At 43.2% G+C, this 25,505-nt stretch overlaps 1 protein-coding gene across 1 annotated transcript; it reads left to right on the top strand.

Annotated features, from left to right (window-relative positions):
- The first annotated feature begins 400 nt into the window (after positions 1-400).
- Positions 401-19,839, top strand: LOC133972698 (uncharacterized). Its single transcript, XM_062410261.1, has 45 exons — positions 401-471; positions 1,294-1,401; positions 1,596-2,876; positions 3,333-3,431; positions 3,516-3,629; positions 3,921-4,077; positions 4,387-4,579; positions 4,913-4,984; positions 5,216-7,103; positions 7,234-7,320; positions 7,710-8,210; positions 8,301-8,374; positions 8,584-8,730; positions 8,872-9,032; positions 9,273-9,432; positions 9,543-9,740; positions 9,856-10,003; positions 10,377-10,444; positions 10,620-10,864; positions 11,014-11,287; positions 11,589-11,739; positions 11,878-11,954; positions 12,064-12,156; positions 12,285-12,517; positions 13,032-13,212; positions 13,298-13,492; positions 13,731-13,881; positions 14,017-14,132; positions 14,283-14,429; positions 14,718-14,868; positions 14,984-15,156; positions 15,263-15,398; positions 15,564-15,650; positions 15,808-15,927; positions 16,023-16,060; positions 16,208-16,325; positions 16,537-16,649; positions 16,726-16,927; positions 17,070-17,281; positions 17,372-17,543; positions 17,747-17,883; positions 18,675-18,789; positions 18,878-19,123; positions 19,218-19,338; positions 19,436-19,839. The coding sequence occupies exons 2-45, from the start codon at positions 1,299-1,301 to the stop codon at positions 19,599-19,601; spliced, it is 9,621 nt and encodes a 3,206-aa protein (XP_062266245.1). The 5' UTR covers positions 401-471; positions 1,294-1,298; the 3' UTR covers positions 19,602-19,839.
- The last annotated feature ends 5,666 nt before the right edge of the window (positions 19,840-25,505 follow it).

Here is a 25,505-nt window from a genome sequence, read left to right as displayed (position 1 = left end):
CATAAATATATATATTTTTTTACTAATAGATTCAGTGTAAAAACAAGAAGCACGTTTGCCGTGGGAGGATATGAACATAGAATGAATTACACATGAACCATTGTGTTGCACAGAGAGAAAGAATACTGCACAGTTAAGAGAGTAAAGTTACTGTATTGACTCATAATGCAGAATCTACAGAGTAATTGTACACGGTGAAAGTAGCATAAGGAGTACTTCTGCTGGTATATGAGGACACTTTGGAGTAAGTTTATGAGGACATGCTGCTCTCCGCGGTTCGGGACTATCTCGGATGCTGATTCGCTTCTTCGAGTGTCAATCAGGGACGTCACGATCTCCGATTGGCCACATTTGCCGACCTCATCGTCACGGGGTCTGCGGCGAGGCGGGGACAAGGAAAGATGGCCGCCAGTGTCTGAGCTCCAGCTGTGGCTCTTTCTGCTTCTTCTCCTCCAGGTTATCAAACTGAAGGTAAACGCTGCGCTGCGTCGAAACGTTATAAATACATTTATCTAAGTAGCAGCGATGAGCAGAGTGTCGCTAACCTGCTGTTAGCCTGTCCACCAGTTGATAGTTTGTGTTAGCATGCTAGCAAGGCTAAGTAAACAATACAGGAGTTTGTGGTTCAAGAAGAGTCTCAGGTGATATTTCTCATGTGCAAGTTAACACAGGATCCACAGCAGAATGAAATGTGATGGAGGAGAAGAAACTGCTCAGATCTGCAGTGCAACAGTTAAATTACAGTAAATACAAGGTAGGAATAGATTTATATAAACAAGTCAAATTCATAAATCATATATATATACCAGGTCAAGAGCAGAAATATCTCCGCTGCTAAAGGGATTTAATAGAGAAGTCAAACGTGCACACAGACGTAATTAAAGTATGTTTGAGGGCAATAGGAAATACAAAAAATAAAAAACCATTATAACACCTCCTTAAAATCTGTCCTTAAATGTTTTTAATAAATTTGACCCACCTATAAGTTTAATAAAAATGTGCAGGAAATGATAAAATCTGTTGAACTTAAATTGAAATAGGAATTCTTTAATCTTTACATTCATTATGCTACCCAGTCCCTGCTGTTTATCCAGGTCCAGGTTTTATGATCGATCAGTTATATTATTTACAATGATTTACTAATATAAAACTACATGTGGTTATAATATTTCAATGATATCTTAGTAGAACCCATTGTGGACCATGTATTTTTCTCTGAAGAACCATGTGCTCAGCAGATTCCCTCACATTGCCCAAACCTAATCTTTTTTTTTCTTTCGTAAACATTTGCAGCTGTCATGGAGGAGCAGGAAACCCCCCCAGAGAAAGATGCTGTGGAACACATACTTGCTCGTAAAGACAAATCCTCGCTGAGGTGTCAATTCATAGACCACTTTAAAGGTTTGTGGTGCAAACCTGATATTATTCTCTGCATTGATATTATGTATGAAGCTCAACTTTGATGCCTACGACCAAGTCAATAAATACTTTCAAATAAATAGAATTATCAAAGCGTTTAAACAGTTTTTGTGTCAACTAATATTTTCTCGATTAAGATTTTTTGTGTTTTTCATTTTCTTTTTGCTTTTTTTTAGGGAAAGGACTGGCCAACAGTCAGTTGGAAGTCGGGGACGGTTCACCTCTGACAGAGTTGGATTCTTCTCAAGAGATGACAGAGTCAGTTACACTGCAACCTGACGATGCTTCATGCAGCAAGCAGGATGAGTCCGCTGTGATCACTGATGACCACAGCTCGGATGAAGAATACTTACCTAATGAGGATATACAGGAGTCCGAAAAGCCGACATTCGCTAGGAAAAATTATTGTTACGTTTGTGGGAAAGGAATGACCAAACTCACTCGTCACTTTTTAAGACATGCTGATGAAGAGACTGAGATTGCTGGAGCCTTTGCATTGCCCCTATACTCTAAGGAACGGAAAAGGTTATTTGAGGATTTAAGAAACAGAGGAAATTACAAACATAATCAAGAGGTGATGAGGAACAACAGTGGAGAGTTAAAACTTAAAAGAAGACCGTCAAAAGCGAATGTTAGTGCTAAAGCATTTGAGCTCTGTCTGCATTGTAAAGGCTTGTACAAACGTATTGATCTGTCTAGGCACGTAGAGAGATGCCATTCTAGGACAAGCTCATGCCCTGTAAACAGCACGTCTACGATACCGTTCACACGTGATGTGCAGGAATTCTACACGTACCTAGAAACGACGTCAGCTTCTGCCATCAAAACGCTGAAGATGTATGAAAACCCACAGGTCTACAATGTACTCTCCAAACTGACGCTTGCACAGTTGACCGTCTTCAACAAAGGTGCACCTGAGGTTTCCAAAATGTCACTGAAGTCGTTCCAGGAGCGGCACGACTCAACTCAAGTGTTATCCCAGCACTGCATCAGGATAAATATTGTGAGCAAGAATCGACTAAAAGTTGCTGTTCTGTTGACACCGGAGCTCGTCAGTGCAATCACACTGCTTGTGGACAAGAGACAGAACTGTGGCGTACACAAAGACAACCCTTTCCTGTTTGCAAAGCCCGACCGCACTGATTCAAGCATCTACAGTGGAGCGCACTGCATCCGGAGTTTATCAAATCTGTGTGAAGCAAAAAACCCAGAGCATCTCAGGACTGGCTATCTCCACAAGCACATTGCAAGAGTGTTCCAGATTCTCAACCTGGAGAACAACGAGCTGGATCACCTGGCGAAGCTGCTGGGTCGTGACATTCGGGCCGACAGGGATTACTACCGTTTGCCAGAGGCGGTGGTGGAACTGGCAAAAATTGCGGAACTTCTTCTGGCAATGGAAAAGGGAGATCTGGAAAAATTCAAAGGAATCTCTCTGGATGAAATGGAGATTGAGGGTACGTGTCCACTGTAACATTCACACGTCTGATCTTCCAGTGTAAGGGAATGTATGAACAAATTTGTTTGCTCAAAGAACTTAGAATGTTTATTGCTTCCTGGGAGCCTTTGTGTGCAAATGGTTCACTGCAGGAGGTCACTCAAGGATCCAAGGGTCATTGTCTTTCAAACGAAGACAGGGGTCATTGACAGAGATGAAGACAGGATGTCTGATCACCCTGATCGGACATCGAAGAAGCTGATGTAGTACCTTCTGCTCCTCTCGAAGGAGATGCTTGTCATGGATAAGAATCAGATTTCTCATGTGCTCCCTGCTCATGGTTGCACGTCACTCAAGGTGACGTGTGGCGTCGGCCCATCTGCAGATGTTTAGGAATTAAACTTACAAAAAGACAATTGTATAACTCTGTCCTTGAAATTTCTACGACAATTATCTTTTTGTTTTTTTAATTTAGATGAGTTTGAGCCAGATGTGGACACGGACATTTGCAAACCAAAAGACAGTGATACTGAAAAGGACAACGACAAATCAGATGTTCCACCTCTGCAGAAAGGCAAGTATCTCCATGACAAGCAGAGAGAGTCCTGTTGACCTCATTGATGCTTTCATTTTTTAAATGTTTGGCAAATTTTTCCAGAAAATGTGAAACGGCCATGCAGAAAGCAGACTCCAGAGAAAGATGCCCTGGAGCACATAAAGACCCGCAGAGACAAACCCTTCCTACAGGAAATGTTGATTGACACGATCAGAGGTCGGTGAAGCACCTCCAATATGTTCTGGTTCTGGTCTCTCGCCCTTTTTTCCCCTTTTACTTCAACGCGAAGCTGTGAATTGCACTGATGTGTGAATGCGAGGTCTGCCTCTGTCTGTCAGCCCTGTGATAGGCTGCTGACCAACATTTTGTATATAATATAATAAATAATTTGTTCCCCAGGCTGATAAATCACAGGTGAGTCATATGTTACAGTGTGTGGGGGGGATTCATGTTTCTGTTGTATTGCTGGATTAAATCTTGTTTCTCCTTTTACTCTTGTTATTCCAGGTAAAGGTGTTTTCACCCATCAGTCCATCGAACCATCCAGCTTTGTTGTTGAGTATCGGGGGAACATCTCCACTCGCATTGAGACCCGGGGGAAAGAACGGGGCGATACGTTGAACAATTACCTGGTTGACTTTTCGTGGAATGGAAAAAACTGGCGGTGAGTTTAGTTCATATGATTGAAATTCAGATGGATGATTTAAGGATGATTTACTTTGGCTAATTCGAAATAGAATTTTTACGAATATGAAAACAGTTTCGCCAATTTCCTTCAAATAAAGTTTCTAAATTCATTTTTTTGCGCTTACCCGTAAGAGTGTAACATTCTGTATATTTAACCAAAGTATCTTGAGTAGCCTTAATAAAGCAGGTACATTTTGATGAGTCACAAAATCATCTGCCACCACCATCATCTTCTTTCATTGTGGTAGAATTCGTCCATTTTTCATGAAGACCATTTTTCTTGCAGTCTCGATGCGCCGAAAAACCACAAAGGGCTCGGGAGACTCGTGAATGGCGACCACGTCAATCCCAACTGTGAGATGAAGAAGATTGTTTTTGAGGACAAGCCGCACTTGTGCCTGTTTGCAGTGAGGAAAATAAATCGAGGCGAGGAGATAACTTACGACTACGGGGACTCGTCGTACACCTGGCGCTCGATGGTAGGAGTACTTTCTTCATGAATATAAGTACATGTGTTGACATTTATTGCTGAAATGTACACAAATATTTCATTGCTCTCTCCCTTTTCTCTTAAATATTGTAAATATGTTAAATAGAAAAATTTGAAAATACTCAGTTTAATGAAGCCCAATCCCCAATCATGACTTTAGACTTGAACAAATACTTATTTTGGATTTGATTAATATTCGGATTAGTTTGGCGATGAGATATTTGTTTTGTTTATAAACTGCACTTATAACCTTTTGGGGAATTTACTTTTTACTTGTTTAACATTAGTACTAGTGTGACTTTTCTTTTCTTCGTATTTACAGACAACCAGTGAGGATTTGAATTCAACACAAACACATTTGAAAGATGCTGCATCTTCACCGGAGGAGGAAATGGTGGGTTTTGATTGGATAAAAACAGAAGAGCACTCAGCGGAGACTCCTGTACAAACTGTGGGTAAACTCTGTAGGCAATTCTTCAGATTTTACCCACAGGTCAGGTCTGAAAACATAAAGTAGCTAAACAAGGTTAAAATTGGAGAGAAAATTTGTCTGAAGTCAGAAAAAATTAGCTGAAGTTCAAGTGTGTCAGTTTTTTTGTTAAAACCTACATTACCTGTTTTTCAGGTCGAAGACTTTGAAGCCTTTAGTTCCGAAGAATCCTGTGGTGATGACGAGTATGTCCCTGGCCCTGATGAAGAGCCAAGCAGCGATGAATACGACAATGATGTCAAAGAAGATGAGCAGAAGAAGAATTCAGATGTCGTGGAGTTAGATTCTTCTGAACACCATCCCACTGATGATTCCCCCATCCAGCAGGAGGACGACTCCAATGACCACCCCCCTGAGAGAGAGTCCATAAGCCTTTCCCCCGCAAACAAAAACTATTGTTACGTTTGCGGGAGACCTCAGTCCAAAATTTCTCGCCATCTTTTGACCCATAGACACGAGGAAGCCGACATCGCTCAAGCGTTTGCACTACGCCGAAATTCCAAAGAACGAAAAAAGCAAATGGACAACCTACGAAAAAGAGGAAATTACAAACATAATCAGGAGGTGTTGAGGACTTGCCGAGGAGAACTGAAAGTTTCGAAAAGATCTAAAGTGCCCCTTACAGATGGTAACTTTTTTGCCCCCTGTCTATACTGTAAAGGCATGTATACTCGTAAGCTAATGTGGCGACATGTGCGAACGTGCACCAACAAGTTATTTAAGGGTGCAATAGGTCCCAAGACTAAAGTTTTAACCATGGTTGCTACCACAGTGGCAACAGAGCCGAGAGAAATGACCTCTTATGTGAGGGACGTTTTAAAGAGCCTGAATAACGATGAGATTTCATTTGCGGTGCTCGGGGATTGTTACTTGCTGCGCCTGGCACAGTGTATGTGCTTCACAAATAAAACGAAAAAACAATCAGAGTACGTTAGACAGAGGCTGAGGGAAATGGGAAGGGTCCTGTTAAAGTTACGGGAAAAGGAGATAAGTTGCTTTGAAGATGCTGTCAAGCCTGAAAACTTCAGCAAACTGGTTGAAGCCGTCAAGGAGCTCAGTGGTTTCAGGGAAGAGACACAGTCTTGTGACACACCAACTTTGGCGCAGAAATTGGGAGAGACCCTCAAGAAGATCGGGGACATAAGTTACGCCGTAGCTTTGAAAGAGGATGCTGACAAAGAGACAATACAGCGAGCAGTGACATTTATGAGGCTGTGTGCCGAAGAATGGGGCTCCCGATCAAAATCCTTTATAAAAACAACATCGACCATACTGTTCACCCAGGACGTGCAGCTTTTATACCAGTGCATTGAGAAGACGGCCCAGTCTGCAGTCCAGAGCCTGATGATGTACGAAAGCCCCCCCGTCTACAATGCACTTCTCAGAGTGACACTTGCACAAGTGACGATCTTGAATGCAAACGTGTTCAGAAAAGTGGCACGAGTAACACTGAAGTCATTCCAGGAGAGGGACGATGCGGGGCACCACACAGACGCGTCTGTCGGCCGGTCACAGCTCGAAGAGATTCTCTGCAAGCGCTTCGTGACGATCAATGTGATGAGCAAAGCTGAAAGAAAGGGTCACGATAAAGAAATTTCTCTTATGTTGACGCCAGAACTGCTGAGCGCAATAACACTGCTGGTGAGCACGAGAGAAGCATGTGGTGTACATGCAGAAAACCCCTTCTTATTCGCTAGACCTGTCGCCATACGTACAAGCCTCTACCAGGGGCAAACATGCATCAGCCTCTTTGTGGCCAGGAGTGGTGCGAAGAACCTCGAGACCCAAAAGCCTGCGTTTCGGAAGCACCTGGTAAGAACCTACCAGATCCTGAGCCTCACACACAACGAGCTTGATCAGCTAGCCAAGTTGCTGGGCCGCGACATTCACACCGACCGGGACTATTATCAGAAGCCAGAAGCGGCGGGAGACATCGCGAAAATATCAGTGCTCCTCTCAGCAATGGAGAACGGAACTGCTGAGAGATTTGAAGGAAAATCCTTTGAGGACATTGAGATTCCAGGTATGTGCCCAGTTCAAAAGCTAAATGAGTCCTGTGGAGCTATTTAATACGCAGAAGTTCAGTTTACAGTCACAAGGTAACTGTGTCATTGTTTTTATATTGACTGAATGTGTCCGTCTCCCCTTTGAAGATGAACTGCAGCCGGATTTGAAGGAGTGCGATTCTGACGACAGTGAGGATGACTGTGAAGACGCAGAAACTTCAGTTCTGTCAAGAGGTCTGTCGAGAAAACCTCAAACTCTCCTGCTCATCTCTGATCCTTGATGTACCAGATCTCAGTGGACACATTACACATTACATCTTTCCAACAATGAGACACATGCGCATCCTCCAACAAGAGTATTAGAGTTTATAAACTAAGTTCAACCCAATTAACACTTGGCTAAGAAGTAAAAACTATAGAGATATGTATGTGTGTGTGAAAGTGGAAAATCTCAAAATCGTTATCATACAATATATAAAAGAAAATCCGTAGAGACAAAGACTGAAATGTTCATGTCTCCAGCAGCATGGAAATGATTTAGTAAATAAAAAACAAATGGTGAAGTGGTTAAGTGTTGATACTCTTCTCAAATGTGTCCGATCTTTGTCTTTTCTTCTCCAAAGACTCGTCACCTCCAAAAAGAGTTTCCTCCTCGAAGAAACGCGGTCGACGCAAGAGGAAGAAGAGTGAAAGTGAAGAGTCTGTGCAAGATGAAGAGGAACCTGATGAGGGGAACGCAGAGAGTGATGAGGAGGGGGGGCCCGTGAAGTGTGCCGAGGAGACACCGTCTCGTAGAAACGAAGATGCAACAAACGTTTCTTTGAGTGATGATGAGGACATGAACGTGGACTTCGATATGGACGAAGACACCGATGAGGACGTCAGAAATGAAAACCGTGATGGAGACGTTGGATCAGGTGGATCAGCAGCAATGACTCCGAGGACACGAGTCACAGGACGAAGAGAGCAGGACGAGGACGTCAGTGATAATAAGAACTCCACTGACACAGACCCTGAAGAGACCATGGACGTCGATGCAGAGGAGACAGACAAAGGGACGGGAGGGGAAGGAGCTGACGACAGGGAAGTGGATACAAGTGGTTCCTCTGCCACCTTAAACACAGGTAAACAAATCTAGTGTTGACAATGACAATACATCCCAGTGACAAAGCATTTTAGCTGTGTAACACCATATGTTTTTACTTTATTTACAGAAAAGAAGAAAAGGTTATTAGCTCAAATGAATGGGATGAAGAAAGTGAACGTGCTAATCACAAAACTGGACATTGTAAGTATCTGATTTGAAGCTATTTTGTATTTGTAATATGAGATTTATCCTGATTGAAAGGGTACGAATTCTGCTACCTGCTGCAACTCTTTACAGCTACTGACAAGATCTTACATATTTCTGGATATATTGGTTTTGTTTAGGCTCCAATAACAGACAAAGAGATCAATGAGATCACATTAAACTGGTCTTTTTCTTTGTCTGAGAAGAATTTGCAGAATCCAGTCCACATTTCCAAGTTACCAGCTGTGTTTAAGAAGTGGCTGGAGAAAGATCAGCCGCTCCAGGAAGACGGCAACGAGCCGGAAACATCTTCCAGTTCCACAGAGGCCAAAAATCAGCCCACAACTGAAGAAGTAGGAAAAAACAGAGCTTCAGAGTTTTAAGACCTAATTTCAAAAACAAAACATGAAATGACTTGAATGGAATATAGAACCCGATCATTTGCATTTATTTATACAAAACATGCTCATCCAATCTTTGGTCTTCCCTCTCAGGCCACGTACATGACGTGCTCCCACTGTGAGAAGATCATGATGAAGGGACAAACCGCTTTCCAGAAGAAGGGATTCACACACGTCTTCTGCTCTAAAAGCTGCCTCTTCGAGAAGTTCCCCGTCAAGAAGCCGGACACCAAGACCTGTCACTCCTGTCGCAAGTGAGTTGGGGGGAAAAACCTCACGTTGAAAGATTGTAGTATTAAAACACACACACTACAAGACTAGAAACTAATGGTGCATCACACACGACAGGATATTGTCAAGATTATTGCTCCAGTGGCAGCGATTTCCTTCAAAGTAAAATCATGTACAGATAAAGGAAAGCCTGTCAACGTGTGACCCTGATTATCTCATCATATCCTTCTTTAAAACTCATCTCCCCCCCCCGGTTCTGTCAGGGCGATTACGCAGCCTCTGGACCTCGTCATGGCTGTAGTCGACGCTCAAGGGACTATGAAGGACTTCTGCACTCTGACCTGCCTGTGCCTCTTCAAGTCCAAACATGTGCCTGGCCAAACACCACCGTCCCTCTGCAGCATGTGCAACAGGTCCTGCACTGTAAGGATACGCAGATCTCTGACTGGTTCCACTTGAAAATCTAAAAGCATGTGCTCCTTTTAGGTGTGAAGTCCTTGTTGTCCTCACTGCTCCTTCATTATCTCCCACAGGCCGCGTGTGAGTTGTCTTTAACGCAGGCTGTCCACAAGTTTTGCGACAAATCGTGTTTGGACGATTTCTGCCGGGACAACATGCCGGCCTGTGATAACTGCAGCTCCCACTGCCAGAAGCAGCCACTCATGCTGGAGCTGGAGGAAGACGGCATGAAGACCATCTGCAGTGAGGAATGTCTGACAGGATTTAAAGAGGTGCAACAGTGTGACAGTAAAATCACCATCTTCATATTTTTATATTGATCAGACAAAACCTTATTTTTTAAAACGCTCGCTAATCAGAAGCTGTTTCCCTTTTGTGTCTCCGCAGAAAACCGAAACCCCCCAACCCTGCTCCATGTGCCTCACGTCTCAGCAGATGTCAAACATGGTTAACTACAAAAGCATCGAGGGCACGGTGAAGCTCTTCTGCAATCGCGGCTGTATAGTTTCATACCAGCTGAAGCCTGCAGCTCAAGGTAGTGAACACACGCTTTCTCTCGTCTCCTCCCTGAGGTCTCACTCCAGCAGCGTTTCCTTTACTGGAGACACTTCATTTCAATTCCCTCTATTTGGCATTTTTTATACAATATATAAACATTTTGTTGACGACTCATAAACACTGTCATGTTGTCGTTAGTACTTGTGCTGGTTCTCATTAATGTATTTGCTAACAACCATAACTTGTGATTAATCATGATAAGGTGAAACCGCTTTTTAATGATATAAATTACATCTTTACTGAAGTGATAGTTGTTGACAAATACTGAATAAAGGATGTTTATTACATACACACAGTACTTGTATATAATTGCAGTATAACAATCACATGTTTCTGTTTTCTACCTTCAGAAAATAAACGCAAAGCTTGGTTGAAAAAAAAGAAAAAAGGCCAACAGACCAAACGTAAACAAAACACTGTGAGTATGAAACGTACAATACATTTTCTGTAAGATCTAAATCAGCAACACACAAGCAGTTAACATATTTGTGTACATGTAGCATTTTTCTGTGCTACATATAGATTTAGGCCTGGGTTAGGGGTTCCTTGCAAGTCCTCTGACCCCTGGACCATAACTGTGTGTCCTCCCACAGGACGATGTGAGCGTTGACTCCGGCTCCACTGTGGACGGAGCCGCAGCCTCTCAAGCTGCTGAGGAACCAAGACTGGTCAACGCAGCCTCGTGTGTCTCCTGTCGCAGCTGTGAGAAGGAGATGATGAAGGGCCAAACAGTTTATCAGCTGAAGGGCTCGTCGGACGTGTTCTGTTCTGCCTCCTGCTTCACTCAAATGAATCCTCACATCAAAGTCGCCAGAAAACACTGCCACAACTGCTTTCAGTAAGTCCAGGATCCTCCACACTTTTATTTTGTCAATGAGGCCAATGTGTCATGGGTATTTAACAACAAAGGTCATTGGATTATATCAAACCTCCTGCTCCCACTGACTGTGAATCTTGTCTTCACCTCGTTGATCCTCGTTTCCTCAGGGTGATACTGCAGCCTCTCAAAGTCATCCTGGCTCCAGTGGGTGATTCAGGAGCGATGAAGGAGCTGTGCAGCGAGACCTGCCTCGCGTCCGTCAAGTCCAGGATGAGCACGGCCGTCCTGAAGACCCAACCGCAAGTCGGCTCCCACGAAACCATCAACCTGACTGCGCCTCCGTGTGACATCTGCGCCTCCGCCTGCTCCGATGACCAGTTCCTGCTGAAGATGGAGGACAGCAGAGTCTGCAGTAAAGAATGTCTGGTCAAGTTCAAAGAGGTGCATCATCATCAGCTCATCATTTCTGGAAGAAGAGTTTTACACTTTCTGACATATTTCAAGTTGTCAAGGTTAAAAAAAGCATCAGAAGTCATCGCTAATTGTGAGAACTGTTAATCTTAACGGCTTGTGATGAAATGGTGTGTTCAGGCGTTAAAGGTAAATGTATATTTATATACTAAATCAAACAGTAAAACTCCAGTAATAAAGATCTGTTTGAATATTTGATAACAGACACAACATTTAGAGCTCATATAAAACTCTGTACACCAACCATGTTCTGTTTTTATAACAATAACAGAAAGTCAAGACGCCTCAGATCTGCCCCATGTGTCAGACGTCTCATCAGCTGTCGGACATGGTTGAGGACAAAGACCAGGACGGCAGGTTGGACTTCTTCTGCAGCAACAGATGTTTGGTGGTGTACAAGGCGCAGCTTCTCACCAAGTCAGGTAATTCAATTAATTCAAACTACAAACTTTTCTTTCCCTCTTGTTTTTGTGTTACACAGACACAGAACAGCTGGAAACTCTCCTTCTGTTCTATAGATCCTAATTTATTTGAACCCCATTTGAACCTTGTCTTTGTAGCAAAGACCAGCTCGTCATCTGAGAAGCACCATATTAAGGATGTGACGCCAAAAGACATGAAACCAAAGACGGACTTTGTGAGTTTCTGATCTAGATTCAGAGTTAGAATAATCACCTCACACAAACCTGTCTATTCTAGATGTTACACAACTAATCCAACTCCTTTTTATTCTGCTTCTCGTCAAGATAAAAGTGGAGCTGGTGGACGAGGGGTACAACCAGAATCAACCTCCCGGCGTCGCCACAGAACTCATCAAGGATGAGCCAAGCGTGACCAAGGTAGGAAAACACAGTTCATCAGAGGTTTACAGCACTATGAGGCTATGAGGTGTGAGAAAGTATTCCTTACATTTGGGGGCAGGTTCCATCAGAGTCACCGTGATTCATCTTCCTTCTGTTTGTGACAGGACTTGAAGATCGATCCGGTTTTCTTCCAGACGACAGACTCACCTCCGTCAGAAGACACCGCTCTCTGCCACGTGGATTTGAGACTGACTTGTCTCAGCTGCCGGAAGACGATGATGGACGGAGAGACTGTTTACCAAAGGAAGGACCATGCGGACATCTTCTGCTCCACTGCCTGCATCTTAACGTTTTACCAAATGAAACCAGTGAGGAGGACCTGCCAGTTCTGCCTCGAGTGAGTCAAACACTTTCTGCTCATTGTTTGTTTTTTTTCACATTAGTCTTTCAGCTTTAGCTTGGAGAATTTGTAGAGTTAACTAATTGGATAAATCCTTTATTAAGCCCAAATTCATAATTCTCAAAGTCTAGGATATGCCTTTCCTGCTCTGTTTTATTTTATAGTCAACTGAAAGCCTTGTGGACTTCTTGGACAGAACAAGAAGAGTTTCAGCTCTTAGAAAATGTTATTGTGATTTTTTTTTTACTAGCGTCTGACTTGTTATAGGTTTAGTTAGTTGTTGCACTTGTATGATTCTGATTTATAACAAACGTTGTGATCATTGGCTTTAAAAACAGTTACTTCAGGCTGTCCTGGTGGTGGCCTATAGGTGTCACCTCTGAGTAATGTTTTAAAATGCCACTACCTCCACTGACAGTTAAGACGTCCCCAGTGTCCTTCAGCCCAGTTTAACAGCATCTACTCACTGTGTGTTCATTCTAACCGACTTCATCCTGCTTCCTTCTCCCAGGGAGGTAAGAGAGTCGCAGGACGTCCTCCAGTTCCCGGTGGAGCCCGAGGGGACATTAAAGGACTTCTGCAGTCGGGCCTGTCTGTCCTCCTTCAACTACAAGAAAACCTTGTCCACAAAAATACCCATCGTGCCTCTCGCATCACATTCCCAATGCAGCATGTGCGGCAGATACTGCATTGTAAGAGATTTCAGATGATATAATGCTGATTGTAAAGGAGAATAAATGATGGCTGACTGACTGTCTGTTGTTTCTCCTCCTGCAGAGCAAGCATGAGATCACAAAGCAGGGCCTGGTTCACAAGGTCTGCAGCGACCCGTGTTTTTTCCGTTTCTGCAACATGAACAATCTGTCGCTCTGTCAGAACTGTCACCGCCGCTGCAACACACTGCTCGTCCTCAAGATGAAGGAGGGCAACAAAAAACTTTGCACTGCAGCGTGTGTGGCCCAAGTGAAAAAGGTAGGAAAAGGTAGTGCACGTTGTTGGTCAAAGAATATGTTTGTGAAGGTGTATTAATACTTGTTGTTCGCTTGTAGCAGCATCTGGTTTAGTTTTTGTTCTGGTTAAACTCTATGTGAGGTTTAAAAAACCCACCTGAATTATTAGAAATGCAAAACATTGATTGTGTTATTTACAAGTTGCTCACGATGAGGTGATGATGGATGGGATTTTATTTTCTCCCTCTTCTTTTTTGCAGACAATCCGAACATGGCAGCCGTGTGTCATGTGCCAGTCTTCCTGTCCGACCTCAGACATGGTGGAAACCATAACCGGTGAAAACGTGGTGGAGCTCTTCTGCACCAACAGATGTGTGATGGCAGCAAAGATCCAGGCTGCCAGTGCGTCAGGTACTGGACCTTCTCAGTTGATATATCTGCTCTTTGCCTTTTCCCTCCTTGTCTTGTTATTCTCTGTGTTCACTGGGAGGTTCCAGCTCTCAGTGAACAAAACGACTCATTTTTTGTTCACCTGCTTCTTCGCAGACGCTCCACTGAACTGTGATGGCTGTGGGAGGAACACGCTGCCCGCCTGCCACCTCGCCATGCCAGACGCCACCATCAGGAGCTTCTGCACTCTCGCCTGTGCCATGACCTTCAAGGTAAAACTGTCTGTAGACTTCACAAAGCTCCTATTTGCAGAGAGGATTATGTTATGATTTTTTTTAATTCTTAATGATCTCATACAGTCTTAAGTTACACTGGCAGTGGAGGGACGTGTGCGCCTGTTCATTTTACTTTCTGTACCACAGGAGAGGCAGAAAGACACGAGTGCTTCCTCTCACCTCTCAGGAGCCCCGGATCCAACCACCAGTGACTTCCTCCAACCACCAGAGAACCTGCTGTGTGCCCAGTGTCGACGCATCATCAAGATTTCACCAAAAGTTGTCCAGCAAAAGGTGCGTTGTAATCTGAGCACATCACTATATTCTCTTCTCTCTAACTTTACTTGAGGGCATGGGATTTCGGTTTAAGAAACCAAAGGTATTCATTTCACGTTTCAGATTTTGAGCATGTGCTTAAATGTCATGTGCACCAGTTTGAGCTGAACTCATTGGAACAAACTCATGATTCTTTCTGACTGGATTTTTCTGACAACTCTTGAAAGCTTAGAGACAGTTACATACATTGTGACACATGTGTGAACATTAACTACTCTGTGTGTGTGTATTTTTGTGTACTTATAGGGCAAAGTGACTTTTGTGTGCAGCCTGGACTGTTCTCAAGAGTTCAAGAGGGTCACGAACATCATGACAACGTGTGAATACTGTAGAACCGAAGGTATCGCCAAGGACGCGAAGAGAATCGACAGCAAAGACTGCTTCTTCTGCAGTGATGGTGAGGAGACACATTCACTATTTACTCTCCAGGTCTGAAGTTTACTTTATGTCAATGAGCCGAAAGATGACTCTTCTCTCTCTCTCTCTCTCTCTCTCTCTCTCTCTCCTCTCAGGCTGCAAGATTCTCTTTAGTCATGAGCTGGAGAGGAAGTGGGGGAGGCACTGTGACTCGTGTGCTTTCTGCCGCTGCGGCTCCAGAACAGTGTTGACGGCAAATTACGCAGGAAAAACCGAGGAGTTCTGCTCTGAGGTCTGCATGTCCAAATACAACATGCTCTACTGCTGCGTAAGTTGAGCTGGACACGTATTTTAAATACACATTTTGTTCTCCTTGTCTGAATTTGACAAAAGCATTTTGCTGACGACTCTTTTAACGCTCTGCTTTCTGTCAGTATGCCAAGTGCGACTCCTGCAGTCATAAAGGGAAACTGCGAGAGAGCCTTCCCATGCTGGGGGGGGTCAAACACTTCTGTGTCTTCAGATGTGTCCTTCACTTCTGCAACAGAATGCTCCAGGTGGTCAACACAGGTTTGTTACTGTTATAATATGATGTTGGTCGACATGTTTGAGGCTCAACATCTTGTTTGTGTCTGAATTTGTGGTTCTCTTGGATACTGAATAAAAGCTGGAGCAGTTAAATATGATCATGATAATCAGATTCATCACCTCCATCCCCTCCTGACTCTTTTCTAGATCCCTCCTCTCCTGAGTCGTCAGGTGCAGCAGCGTCCTCGCCCATCATCACCAGTGTTATCTCACTATCCAGCGCTACACAACCTGGTATTTATACAAACACATGTACACAACATCAAGACAAAAAATACACATGTATGTACTGATGAATATGATACAGACCTGACTGTAATTATAAGTCAGTCAGTATAAATGTCATATTATTAACACTAACATCACCTTCTGTCTCTTTGTATGTTTCTAGCTTCTTCCTCCCCTGAATCTTCACGTGAGGCTGAATCCTCCCCGGTCATCACCAGCGTTGTCTCACTTGCGAGTCATCTGGCTCAGCCGGACAAAACCTCCTCCAGCACTACACAACATGGTACTTATACAAACACACACAACCGCACAGACACAAAAGACTCCAGGTTTCACCTACGTGTACAAACAGGTTCTGACTCTGTCATTTCTCTACAGACTCTGTCCCTGAAATTCAAACGAAGGTCGTCGGACATGTAAGTTCACTCCGAAAGTCGAGTCCTGCACATAGTTCATCATCAGAGTCGTGCACATTGAGTCACAACCTTAATAATAACAACCTGATGTTGAAGATGGAAATGATGAGGATGTCTGTTGTCTGTTGTCTGTTGTCTGTTGTTCAGGCCAGTGTTCAAACCGCTCCCAGGGAACTGAAGAACAAGTCTGTGCTCTGCTCCCCGTTGGTCCACAACAAAGGAGTCTCATGTACGACAGTGACTGTGGACGCAGAAACACAAACTGGTAAAATACACTTTCAAGTTTGGTTCTTCCATTTTCAGCCAAATACACTTCTTCAGCTTCGCCCTGCACTGCTGGGTTTGGTTTGGGTTTTGGCTGAATATATGTTAATACCCAGAAACTGTCTGTATTAGACAAAGGTAAGATGTACACAAATGCTTTACTCCAATTAAAGATCTTTGAATTTGTTTTGTCCTTTCTCTGTTGTGTGAAGACAACTTCGTACCTAAGGTCATAGTGCTGCCTCTCCCAGTGCCGGCCTACGTTCCACTACCAATGAACATGTACAGCCAGTTCACACCACAGCCTGTGGGTCTACTGGTACCGGTGCGTAAAACTCTTTATCAGACCTTTATTAGGTTTTATAGGAAGATTGTCTTTCTCAAACTTTGAACTTTCCCAGCTGCCGGTGCCCATCTTCCTCCCTGTGGCGCTGAAGCGTCCTGATCCAGCGATGAAAGAGAGAGTCGAGCCTCCTGAGGCAGATCTCCACCTCAGGTCTGAGACGGGGACCCAGCAGGACGACGGGAGAGACAGAGAGAACGGACTGAGGTCTGAAGAGCTGACCCCTGAAGACGAAAGACAAGAAACTCAGGACCTAAACGGTAAGTTTAGGATATTTATAAATACTAGTAGTACAAATATTTATATTAATAAATAAAAAACAACTCCAGATTTGTACTCTCTCAATGGAAACCAGAACATTCAAACTCTCTGTGCAACATTTATCCGTAACATTATTTTCAGAAGACGCCAGTAGCTTCGATGATGATTTGGATTCAAACGATCTGGGTAGTTTCAACCTCCAGGATCACTCGTTCACTGACGTCAGCCTCTGGTCGCCCGGTCAACCACACACTCCGGCTCCTCCTCCCATCAGAGAGGAACCTGTGAGCTCTCCACCTGCTCCTCCACCTTCACAGCAAACGCTCCAGAGCAAAGTCCACCACAAGATGGAGGTGAGAAACCCCCTGAGAGACGGAAGGAGCAGTTTAGATGCTGTGGTCTCATCTCTCTGTCCTGTAAACTTGTCTCTCCTCTCTGTCCAGGGTCCTAAGTTGCCCCGGTTGTGTAAGGCCACCAAAGAGGAGACGTTTCAAAGAGACTTGTCTAAACTCATGTCGAGGAAACGGCACAAACAAAAGAGTCAGTGTGGGATCGATGCCTGGAGGAGATGGATTCAGGGGAGGAAGTCACAAACCGACCTGGACCCTGTTTCTTGTACGTTGTTCTGTCTCTTATTTTTTAAACTTTGTGATTTTCAGTTAACATTTTGGTGTTTGATGCATTAATAATGTTTTTAACTAAAATCTATTTTAAATGTTGACTGGACAGAACAAGCTATTGATAGATCTCACTATTGAACTACTGAATCATTGTAGAAAGTAATTGATCATCAATCCCTGACTGTCTCATCCACTCAGTCCAGGAGAACGTTCTTCTCTGTTCTGCGGCTGAACTGAGCGACGGCCTCTGTTGCTTCGTCAATGAGGTGAAACAAGATGATGGACAGCCCCACCCCCCCGACAGTCTGTTCTACCTCTGCCTCAGCATTCAACAGGTCAGAGGAAGGACACAGTACTCAAACATAAAAGGGCCTCATACTAACGTGAGAGTTACTATAACATCACATGGAGAGAAAAGAGAGTTTGTCCTATTTGGAGAATAAGTAAATGTTTTTCATATGAATAGTATTTGTGATATTGTGAAGAAAAAGCAGAAGCTAATGTTGTTCAATAAAGCATTCAAGGTGATACCGTAAAATGCTGTGCCTTTCGGCATTCAATAAATTTGGTTATCAAAATAAACTATTGAATATTAAAAAATACCTTTAATTGATAAGTTACCTCGGGGCACCACCCTTCAAAGGAAGGGAAGAGAGCCAATTTATTGATTAAGTCTCATAAAAGTACTAGCTACCAATTTGGAACTCTGATTAACAATTAAATTCATAACTATAACCAAAATTACCATATGGTTATTTAGCTAAGTTGAAGGATACAGAGTTATTTACCTTGTAGTGGTTGGCAACATTCACTTATGCAACATTAATGAAAAAACATTTTGTGAAAGACAAACATTTATTGTGAAGATAATAAAAATGAAGAAAAAAGATCTCTTCAAGATCCATAAATTATTCTCTGGGAAATCAGTGATAATTTTAAATATGTCTCTAAATCAAAGAAGGTCCTGGATCCACTTCTTTATCCAGATCTGAGTCATAAGAGATCTTCTTTGATCCATGTCTCAACCTTCCAAGTTTTGTGAAAACATCAGACTAGAAAAGCACAAAATCTACTCAATCCATTTACCATTTGTTTTGCTCCATGGTTCTGTTTTGTCGTTGGTCAGTTTCTGTTTGAGAACGATCGCATGGAGAACATATTCAGTGACGTGATCTACAGCCAGTTCAACACTGAGTTCAACAAGATCCTCCAACATCTCAAACCCTCAGTCCCAGCCGCTGGTGAGTCCACGTCCAGGTCTTTATCTTTTCTTCTCTGTCTCAGATCAACTCGGATCAGATCAGAGATCCTGTTTGTTCTCCCCGGCAGGTTACGTCCAGTCCCGTGTGGAGGAGGAGTTTCTTTGGGACTGTAAACAGTTGGGGGCGTACTCCCCCATCGTCCTCCTCAACACCCTGCTCTTCTTCTGCTGCAAGTTCTTTGGCTTCACCACGGTGGAGCAGCACCGCCAGCTGTCCTTCACCCAGCTCACCTGCTGCACCAGAACCAACCTGAACCACACCCGGACCACTTCCCTGCGCTTCTACCCGCCCACATCCACTGAAACTCAGCCAGGTACCAACACGACTGTGAAGACACAACAGTGATGAAGAAGATCACATCTCATTACCTCCTCTTGTGTTTGCTTTGTCATGTTTATCTGACACAGACGGAGTTCCTGCTAAAAAACGTAAGAAAGACAACGTGGAGAATGTCCTGGAGATGATGGAGAACCTGGAGAACCCGCTCCACTGCCCGGTCAGACTCTATGAGTTCTACCTCTCCAAGTGGTGAGTGTCTGACTCGCACCTTAAGTTGAGGACGCCTGAGCAGTTTAGATGTAACGACCTGTCTGAAATGTAAACGTCTTCCTCTGTTTCATTTCAGCTCTGAGTCGGTGAAGCAGCGCAGCGACTTGTTTTTCCTTCGGCCAGATCGCTGCTGTGTTCCCAGTAGCCCCCACTGGTTCTCCCCCTCCCCACTGGATGGCGACACCATGGAGGCCATGCTCACTCGACTCCTCACAGTCCGAGAGCTGCAGGACAGAAGGTAGCAGAGCTTCGGCCCAACGGACAACAGACGACACCACGTCCACATGTTCTTGTTCTAGTTGTTAAAGACATTCTTTCTGATAGAAACTGTGAAGAAGAGACATCTTCATCAAGACTTCCGGTTCTGACGCAGTTCACTTCTCTCCAGTCGCTGCACATTCATGTTTTACTGTTTGTTTCCTTTCAGTCGGTTGAATGTCAAAACTTTCAGTTCTGACCTGAGATCTGCGTCATTTCATTTGGAATAAAGAAGAAAGTTTTGAAAAGTTATGTTTGATTTTCCTTCCCATCTCTCCGGATAGAGAAAGACTTGGATCTCTGCCTCACCCGCAGAGGAACCATATTTCTTCATTCATGTTTTAAGATAAAACAATTGAGTGTAAATAAGAACTGACTCCAGGTCTGTAGAGAGAAGCCAACGTAGAAGTGCCTGAAACTTGTATTCTCTCAAGTGACCAGCAGAGGGCGACTCCACTGGTTGTTTCTATTGAAGTCTATGAGAAAATGACTCAAAATAACTTCTCACCACATTAATAAATGTCAGTAAACATTTTTCAAGAGGAGGTTGAGATGTTCTCAATCTCTAGTTTCTCACACAAACACTCAGAATAGACTCAACAGGAAAGAAGGAGATATTATATATAATCTTTAATATTCATAGATTTTATTTGAGGGAGGAGTAGACGTCACTTTAAAATAACAAGGAAACTGAAGAACATATGAGACTCTAGATATTATTCAAAGTTGTTTATTTCTGGAGAAGATCTTCATTAATAAAGGTTCATGCCTCAGTTTGTGAAAGTGGCTGAGGACTCGAGCTTAATCTGATCCAACTGGATTCAGGCTCATGCTTTTTCTGGTTTCTCACAAATACTTTTTTGATCCGATTTGCAGGATCTATCCATCCAGGTCTTCAGGTCTGCGGCTCCGTTTTTCTCCCCCATCCTCACACAGTCCTCTCCATCACGATTCTCCCCTGTCCAGTCATCTGGCTCCTTGCCAACCCAAAACGTCAAACTGGGAAACACAGAACCGGATCCATGAAAACCTTCATACTGACGTCGATCACAAAAAGTTTTTTCTCAATAACAAACCTTGTATCCAGTTGTGTGTTGTCCACCCAAATCCATTCACCCTCTTTCTTTGAGTCTGTCAGTCCGATCCAGAACATTTCATATGGTTTTTCCTTTTTTTCACTCACTCTAGACACCAGGAATCTCTGAAGAGCAGAAGGTGATTTATCTGTGACGATGTGATAAGATATGAGAACATCGACCTACAGCAGTGTTTTATACCTGCTCCTCTCTGCTGTTTATCACAACCAGGTCTCCTCTCATTGATTTGCATTGTTTTCTACTCTGATCCCAGGTTAAAGTAACTGAGGAGAAGAAGTACAACTTTCCTCCATGTGGCTCCCAGCCGTCCTCGCAGCTCGGACAAGTTTTATCTTTGGAGAGATAACAGCAAAGGAAATCACTGGTTACTTTAAATCTGGAAGCTGCAGTGACTTTGAATTTAGAAATTTGAGTTTGAGAGCGAGCAAGGCAGCTATTCTGCAACTTTCCGCTTTCTCATATCAGAGGCTCCTTCAAATGGGGCCGACAAATGCATCCGTCTAACCCAGAGAAACAAAGGCTCCGATGGGTGGATCCTTCCTGTCCCAACCTATCCCAGAATGCATTGCACTTAGGTGACAAACCCTTTTTCAAAAGGTTGATGGAGCCGGCAGGCGTTGAGACGTCTGATGCTTCTCGTTATCAAGCTTTAATTTAACTGAACATCTAATGGGACAAATGTTAAAATAATCCTTTGTAGATGAGAACGTCTGGTTTCTGTTCCCGACCCACCAGGAAGCCTCCTTCGTGGGTCGGGTCGACCGCGTCCTCTGAAGGATGCAGCCGCTGAACTGAGACTCAGCTGAAGTGACTGTATCCGTCAGTCCTTCACTGTTTCTTTAATCATCATCAGGAGAAGCTAATGTCTGACTTACTTCTTACTGAAGGAGGTTTAGTTGGCTGCTCCACTTTCCACGGTTCTGTCCCACTGAGGTTTCCTGTTAAACAAAATGTAACTTTCATCTGAATCGTCTGAACAGAGAAGAAGCAGAAATGTGAAGAAACTACTTCAAGAGAAAGTGACCTTGCTGCGGATGAAACCTTAAAACTTCAGAAACAAAATGAAGAAGTTTACCTGTGAGATTTTTAGCCTCATCTTGAAGGTTTTGGAGACTCTTTTGGAGATTCTTTATGGTTTGAGTATTCTCATAAACTGAATAGAAAAAGACAATCTCATCAGTAAAGGTTAAACATTAATTTGACGAGTCAGTTCTTGATGACGAGCAGGAGAATCATTAACTTGAAATGTTGTTAAATTCCGTTTGTTGATTTTACATCTACACAAACAAACATCTAAAAAGTAAAAGTTTTAATTTCAAGAAGAGTTTGGACAGATTTTATGCCTTATCCTGCAAAATGTACTTCTAGGAATCAAACTCACGGGTTACACCAAGAGCTGTGACGGCAGCTGCCAGGAGAACACTGAGGACCAGCAGGGCCACTCGCTCCGATGTGACCCCCGATCGCCTGTTTGATGCTGCAGGTTGTTCAATAGCAGAAGAGAAAGACGATGGAGATAAATGTCTAATATTCATAACAGTCTTTAAAGATGAAGTCCCACTTTCATGTCTTTTGTTTTTACAGTCGACCAACGACCAACAGAAATCAACCCTAACAGATTAAAGATGAATTTGTAAAAACCAGGAGCGAGTGTAGCCGACAGGAAGTAGAAGGCTCGACTGCTTCTTTGGAGATGACAATAAATATTTCTCTGTCACTTCCTCATTTTTTTGGAACCACACACCACTGACCATCCTCTCATCTTTGTACAGGAAACACACGCAGATCGTTTTTTACACTTTCTCTTAATCTTTTAAATAGAATTGAAATGCCATTTTAATCAAGAAGTGGCTTCAAACTGATCCAATGTACATGAGGGTTAAATCTATTAAAAGTAGAAAACACATTTTATTATGTGATTGAAGTCAAGGTTTAGGACAGGAATGTTATTTTTACTTTAGTATACAAAACCATATGGCTGCAACTAACTTATGTCCATTATCATTTGATCTGCTCATTATTTTTCCTCTAATACAAAGTCAGAAAATATTGAAAAGGTCTTAAGGTCATTAGTGGTGTCTTCAGAATCAACAATGAAAAACCGGCAGAATATTTGTTTGGGTCATTTCCTTTGAAAAACTTGTGACACGATTGTTAAAATAGTTCCGTGCAGTTTATCACCCACCAGGTCGCTGAGTTTCTGAGTAACTGACGTTGCAATAAACGGGATCATCCGTAGAGGGTGTGGCTTCTGCAACACAAAAATATACAAATATGTACATTTATGTTCTGCTGGTAAAAGTGTTCATGTTTCTGTCAAACAGAAAAATACAAGGGACGAATCCTGGAGACTGACGTTTCAGTTTTACAAAATGGAAAAACAGGGAAGTCAAGTCCACCGAGTCAAAGACTGATGAAAATGAACAATTTCCAAATGAACACCTAACTGTTTGAACATCTAAAATGAATAATAATAATAATAATATAAAACAATGTGTACACTCGGAATTCAGTATAATACTTTAAAACTCACCTTTTGTGTTTCCTCGTGCTCTTGTGAACTTAATGTTATGAAGAACTTCAGCTCCAGACATTTTCCTGCTGTGAGACCATCAGTGAGGATAAATTTGGAAATAAATTTAGTTTTCTCAGACACCTGGTGGAAAACTGTTCTAATCTTTCCTGTCAGACTCAAATGAGCTGAAGGCTCTAAGAAGACGTGTAGTTCCTCCAGACCAGATCATTAACATAATTCACTTCCTCAAGTTTTGTTCAAAACGGATATTTGTTGTTTTCTAACAGTGACGTCTCAGACGTGAGTGAAGAGATTCAGTTTGAATGTTTCACAAAGGAAGTGAAGAGATTTCTTATAGAATAAACAATTTCAGGATTAAGTTTACGCTTACGTACAAAACCTATAAACCTTTTTACATATTTAACATTCCGGAATGACTCCTTTTTCAGATGCTACACAATGACCCGTCCAGTGAGTTTTGTGCAATTAACCCGCGCCTCAGTTGACGGGACTCGCCGCTGGTGAGTCCGAGTCCAGGTCTTTATCTTTTATTTTCTGTCTCAGATCAACTCGGATCTGCTCAGAGATCCTGTTTGTTCTCCCCGGCAGGTTACGTCCAGTTGGGGGCGTACTCCCCCATCGTCCTCCTCAACACCCTACTCTTCTTCTGCTGCAAGTACTTTGGCTTCACCACGATGGAGCAGCACCGCCAGCTGTCCTTCACCCAGCTCACCTGCTGCACCAGAACCAACATGAACCACACCCGGACCACTTCCCTGTGCTTCTACCCGCCCACATCCACTGAAGCTCAGCCAGGTACCAACACGACTTGAAGACACAACAGTGATGAAGAAGATCACATCTCATTACCTCCTCTTGTGTTTGCTTTGTCATGTTTATCTGACACAGACGGAGTTCCTGCTAAAAAAGGTAAGAAAGACAACGTGGAGAATGTCCTGGAGATGATGGAGAACCTGGAGAACCCGCTCCACTGCCCGGTCAGACTCTATGAGTTCTACCTCTCCAAGTGGTGAGTGTCTGACTCGCACTTTAAGTTGAGGACGCCTGAGCAGTTAAAATGTAACATTTATTATTTTTATTTTCACAAAAAACATTTCCCAACAACATGTAGCGGGGGTCAGAGAGATTGGTTTTGAGATATGCGTGTGTCTGTGTTGTAGCCAAATTAGAGAAATTTAGTAGAGGCCTGCAAGGAAAGACTGAAGAGCATAACTAACATGAATTTCAAATAACTTTTAACCAAAATATCACAGCAACACATATCAAACTTATAAACATCACAAGGAATCGAATAAATAGTCTTGAAGAGGGGGGGACTTGGCCTTATATTGGCCCGATGACCTCAGAGGTCATGGGGCCCAGAGTGACCAATAGTGGTTGACCCTTGTGTCTCCGGTCAGTTTTCACACCTCTGTGTGACGTTGAGGCACCCTGGGAGACTGAGTTCTTAGGGCTCTGATTTCTCCGGAAAAAAGAGACGTGTGGCTTTAGGCTTTTGACTACACATGTAGACCGAACTGAAGTTCCCAAGTACCAGGTCCCAACATTGAAATGTAAACGTCTTTCTCTGCTTCCTTTCAGCTCTGAGTCGGTGAAGCAGCGCAGCGACTTGTTTTCCTTCGGCCAGATCGCTGCTGTGTTCCCAGCAGCCCCCACTGGTTCTCCTCTTCCCCACTGGATGGCGACACCATGGAGGCCATGCTCACTCGACTCCTCACAGTCCGAGAGCTGCAGGACAGAAGATAGCAGAGCTTCGGCCCAACGGACAACAGACGACACCACGTCCACATGTTCTTGTTCTAGTTGTTAAAGACATTCTTTCTGATAGAAACTGTGAAGAAGAGACATCTTCATCAAGACTTCCGGTTCTGACGCAGTTCACTTCTCTCCAGTCGCTGCACATTCATGTTTTACTGTTTGTTTCCTTTCAGTCGGTTGAATGTCAACACTTTCAGTTCTGACCTGAGATCTGCGTCATTTTATTTGGAATAAAGAAGAAAGTTTTGAAAAGTTATGTTTGATTTTCCTTCCCATCTCTCCGGATAGAGAAAGACTTGGATCTCTGCCTCAAACGCAGTGAAGCCATATTTCTTCATTCATGTTTTAAGTCAAAACTATGGAGTGTAAATAAGAACTGACTCCAGGTCTGTACAGAGAAGCTAATTCAGTAGTGCCTGAAACTTGTATTCTCTCACCCAACCAGCAGAGGGCGACTCCACTGGTTGTTTCTATAGAAGTCTATGAGAAAATGACTC

The sequence above is a fragment of the Platichthys flesus genome, chromosome 17, assembly GCF_949316205.1.
Source record: "Platichthys flesus chromosome 17, fPlaFle2.1, whole genome shotgun sequence".
Lineage (NCBI taxonomy): Eukaryota > Metazoa > Chordata > Actinopteri > Pleuronectiformes > Pleuronectidae > Platichthys > Platichthys flesus.
Note: the sequence above shows the minus strand (reverse complement) of the source record. Positions and strands in the feature narration are given on the sequence as shown.

Coding starts and splice junctions, on each gene's coding strand:
- LOC133972698 (XM_062410261.1), top strand. CDS start 1,299: ATGGAGGAGCAGGAAACCCCCCCAGAGAAAGATGCTGTGGAACACATA. Junction 11,955..12,063: donor TGAAACCAAAGACGGACTTT/GTGAGTTTCTGA, acceptor CTTCTCGTCAAG/ATAAAAGTGGAGCTGGTGGA. Junction 16,061..16,207: donor AAACGAAGGTCGTCGGACAT/GTAAGTTCACTC, acceptor TCTGTTGTTCAG/GCCAGTGTTCAAACCGCTCC.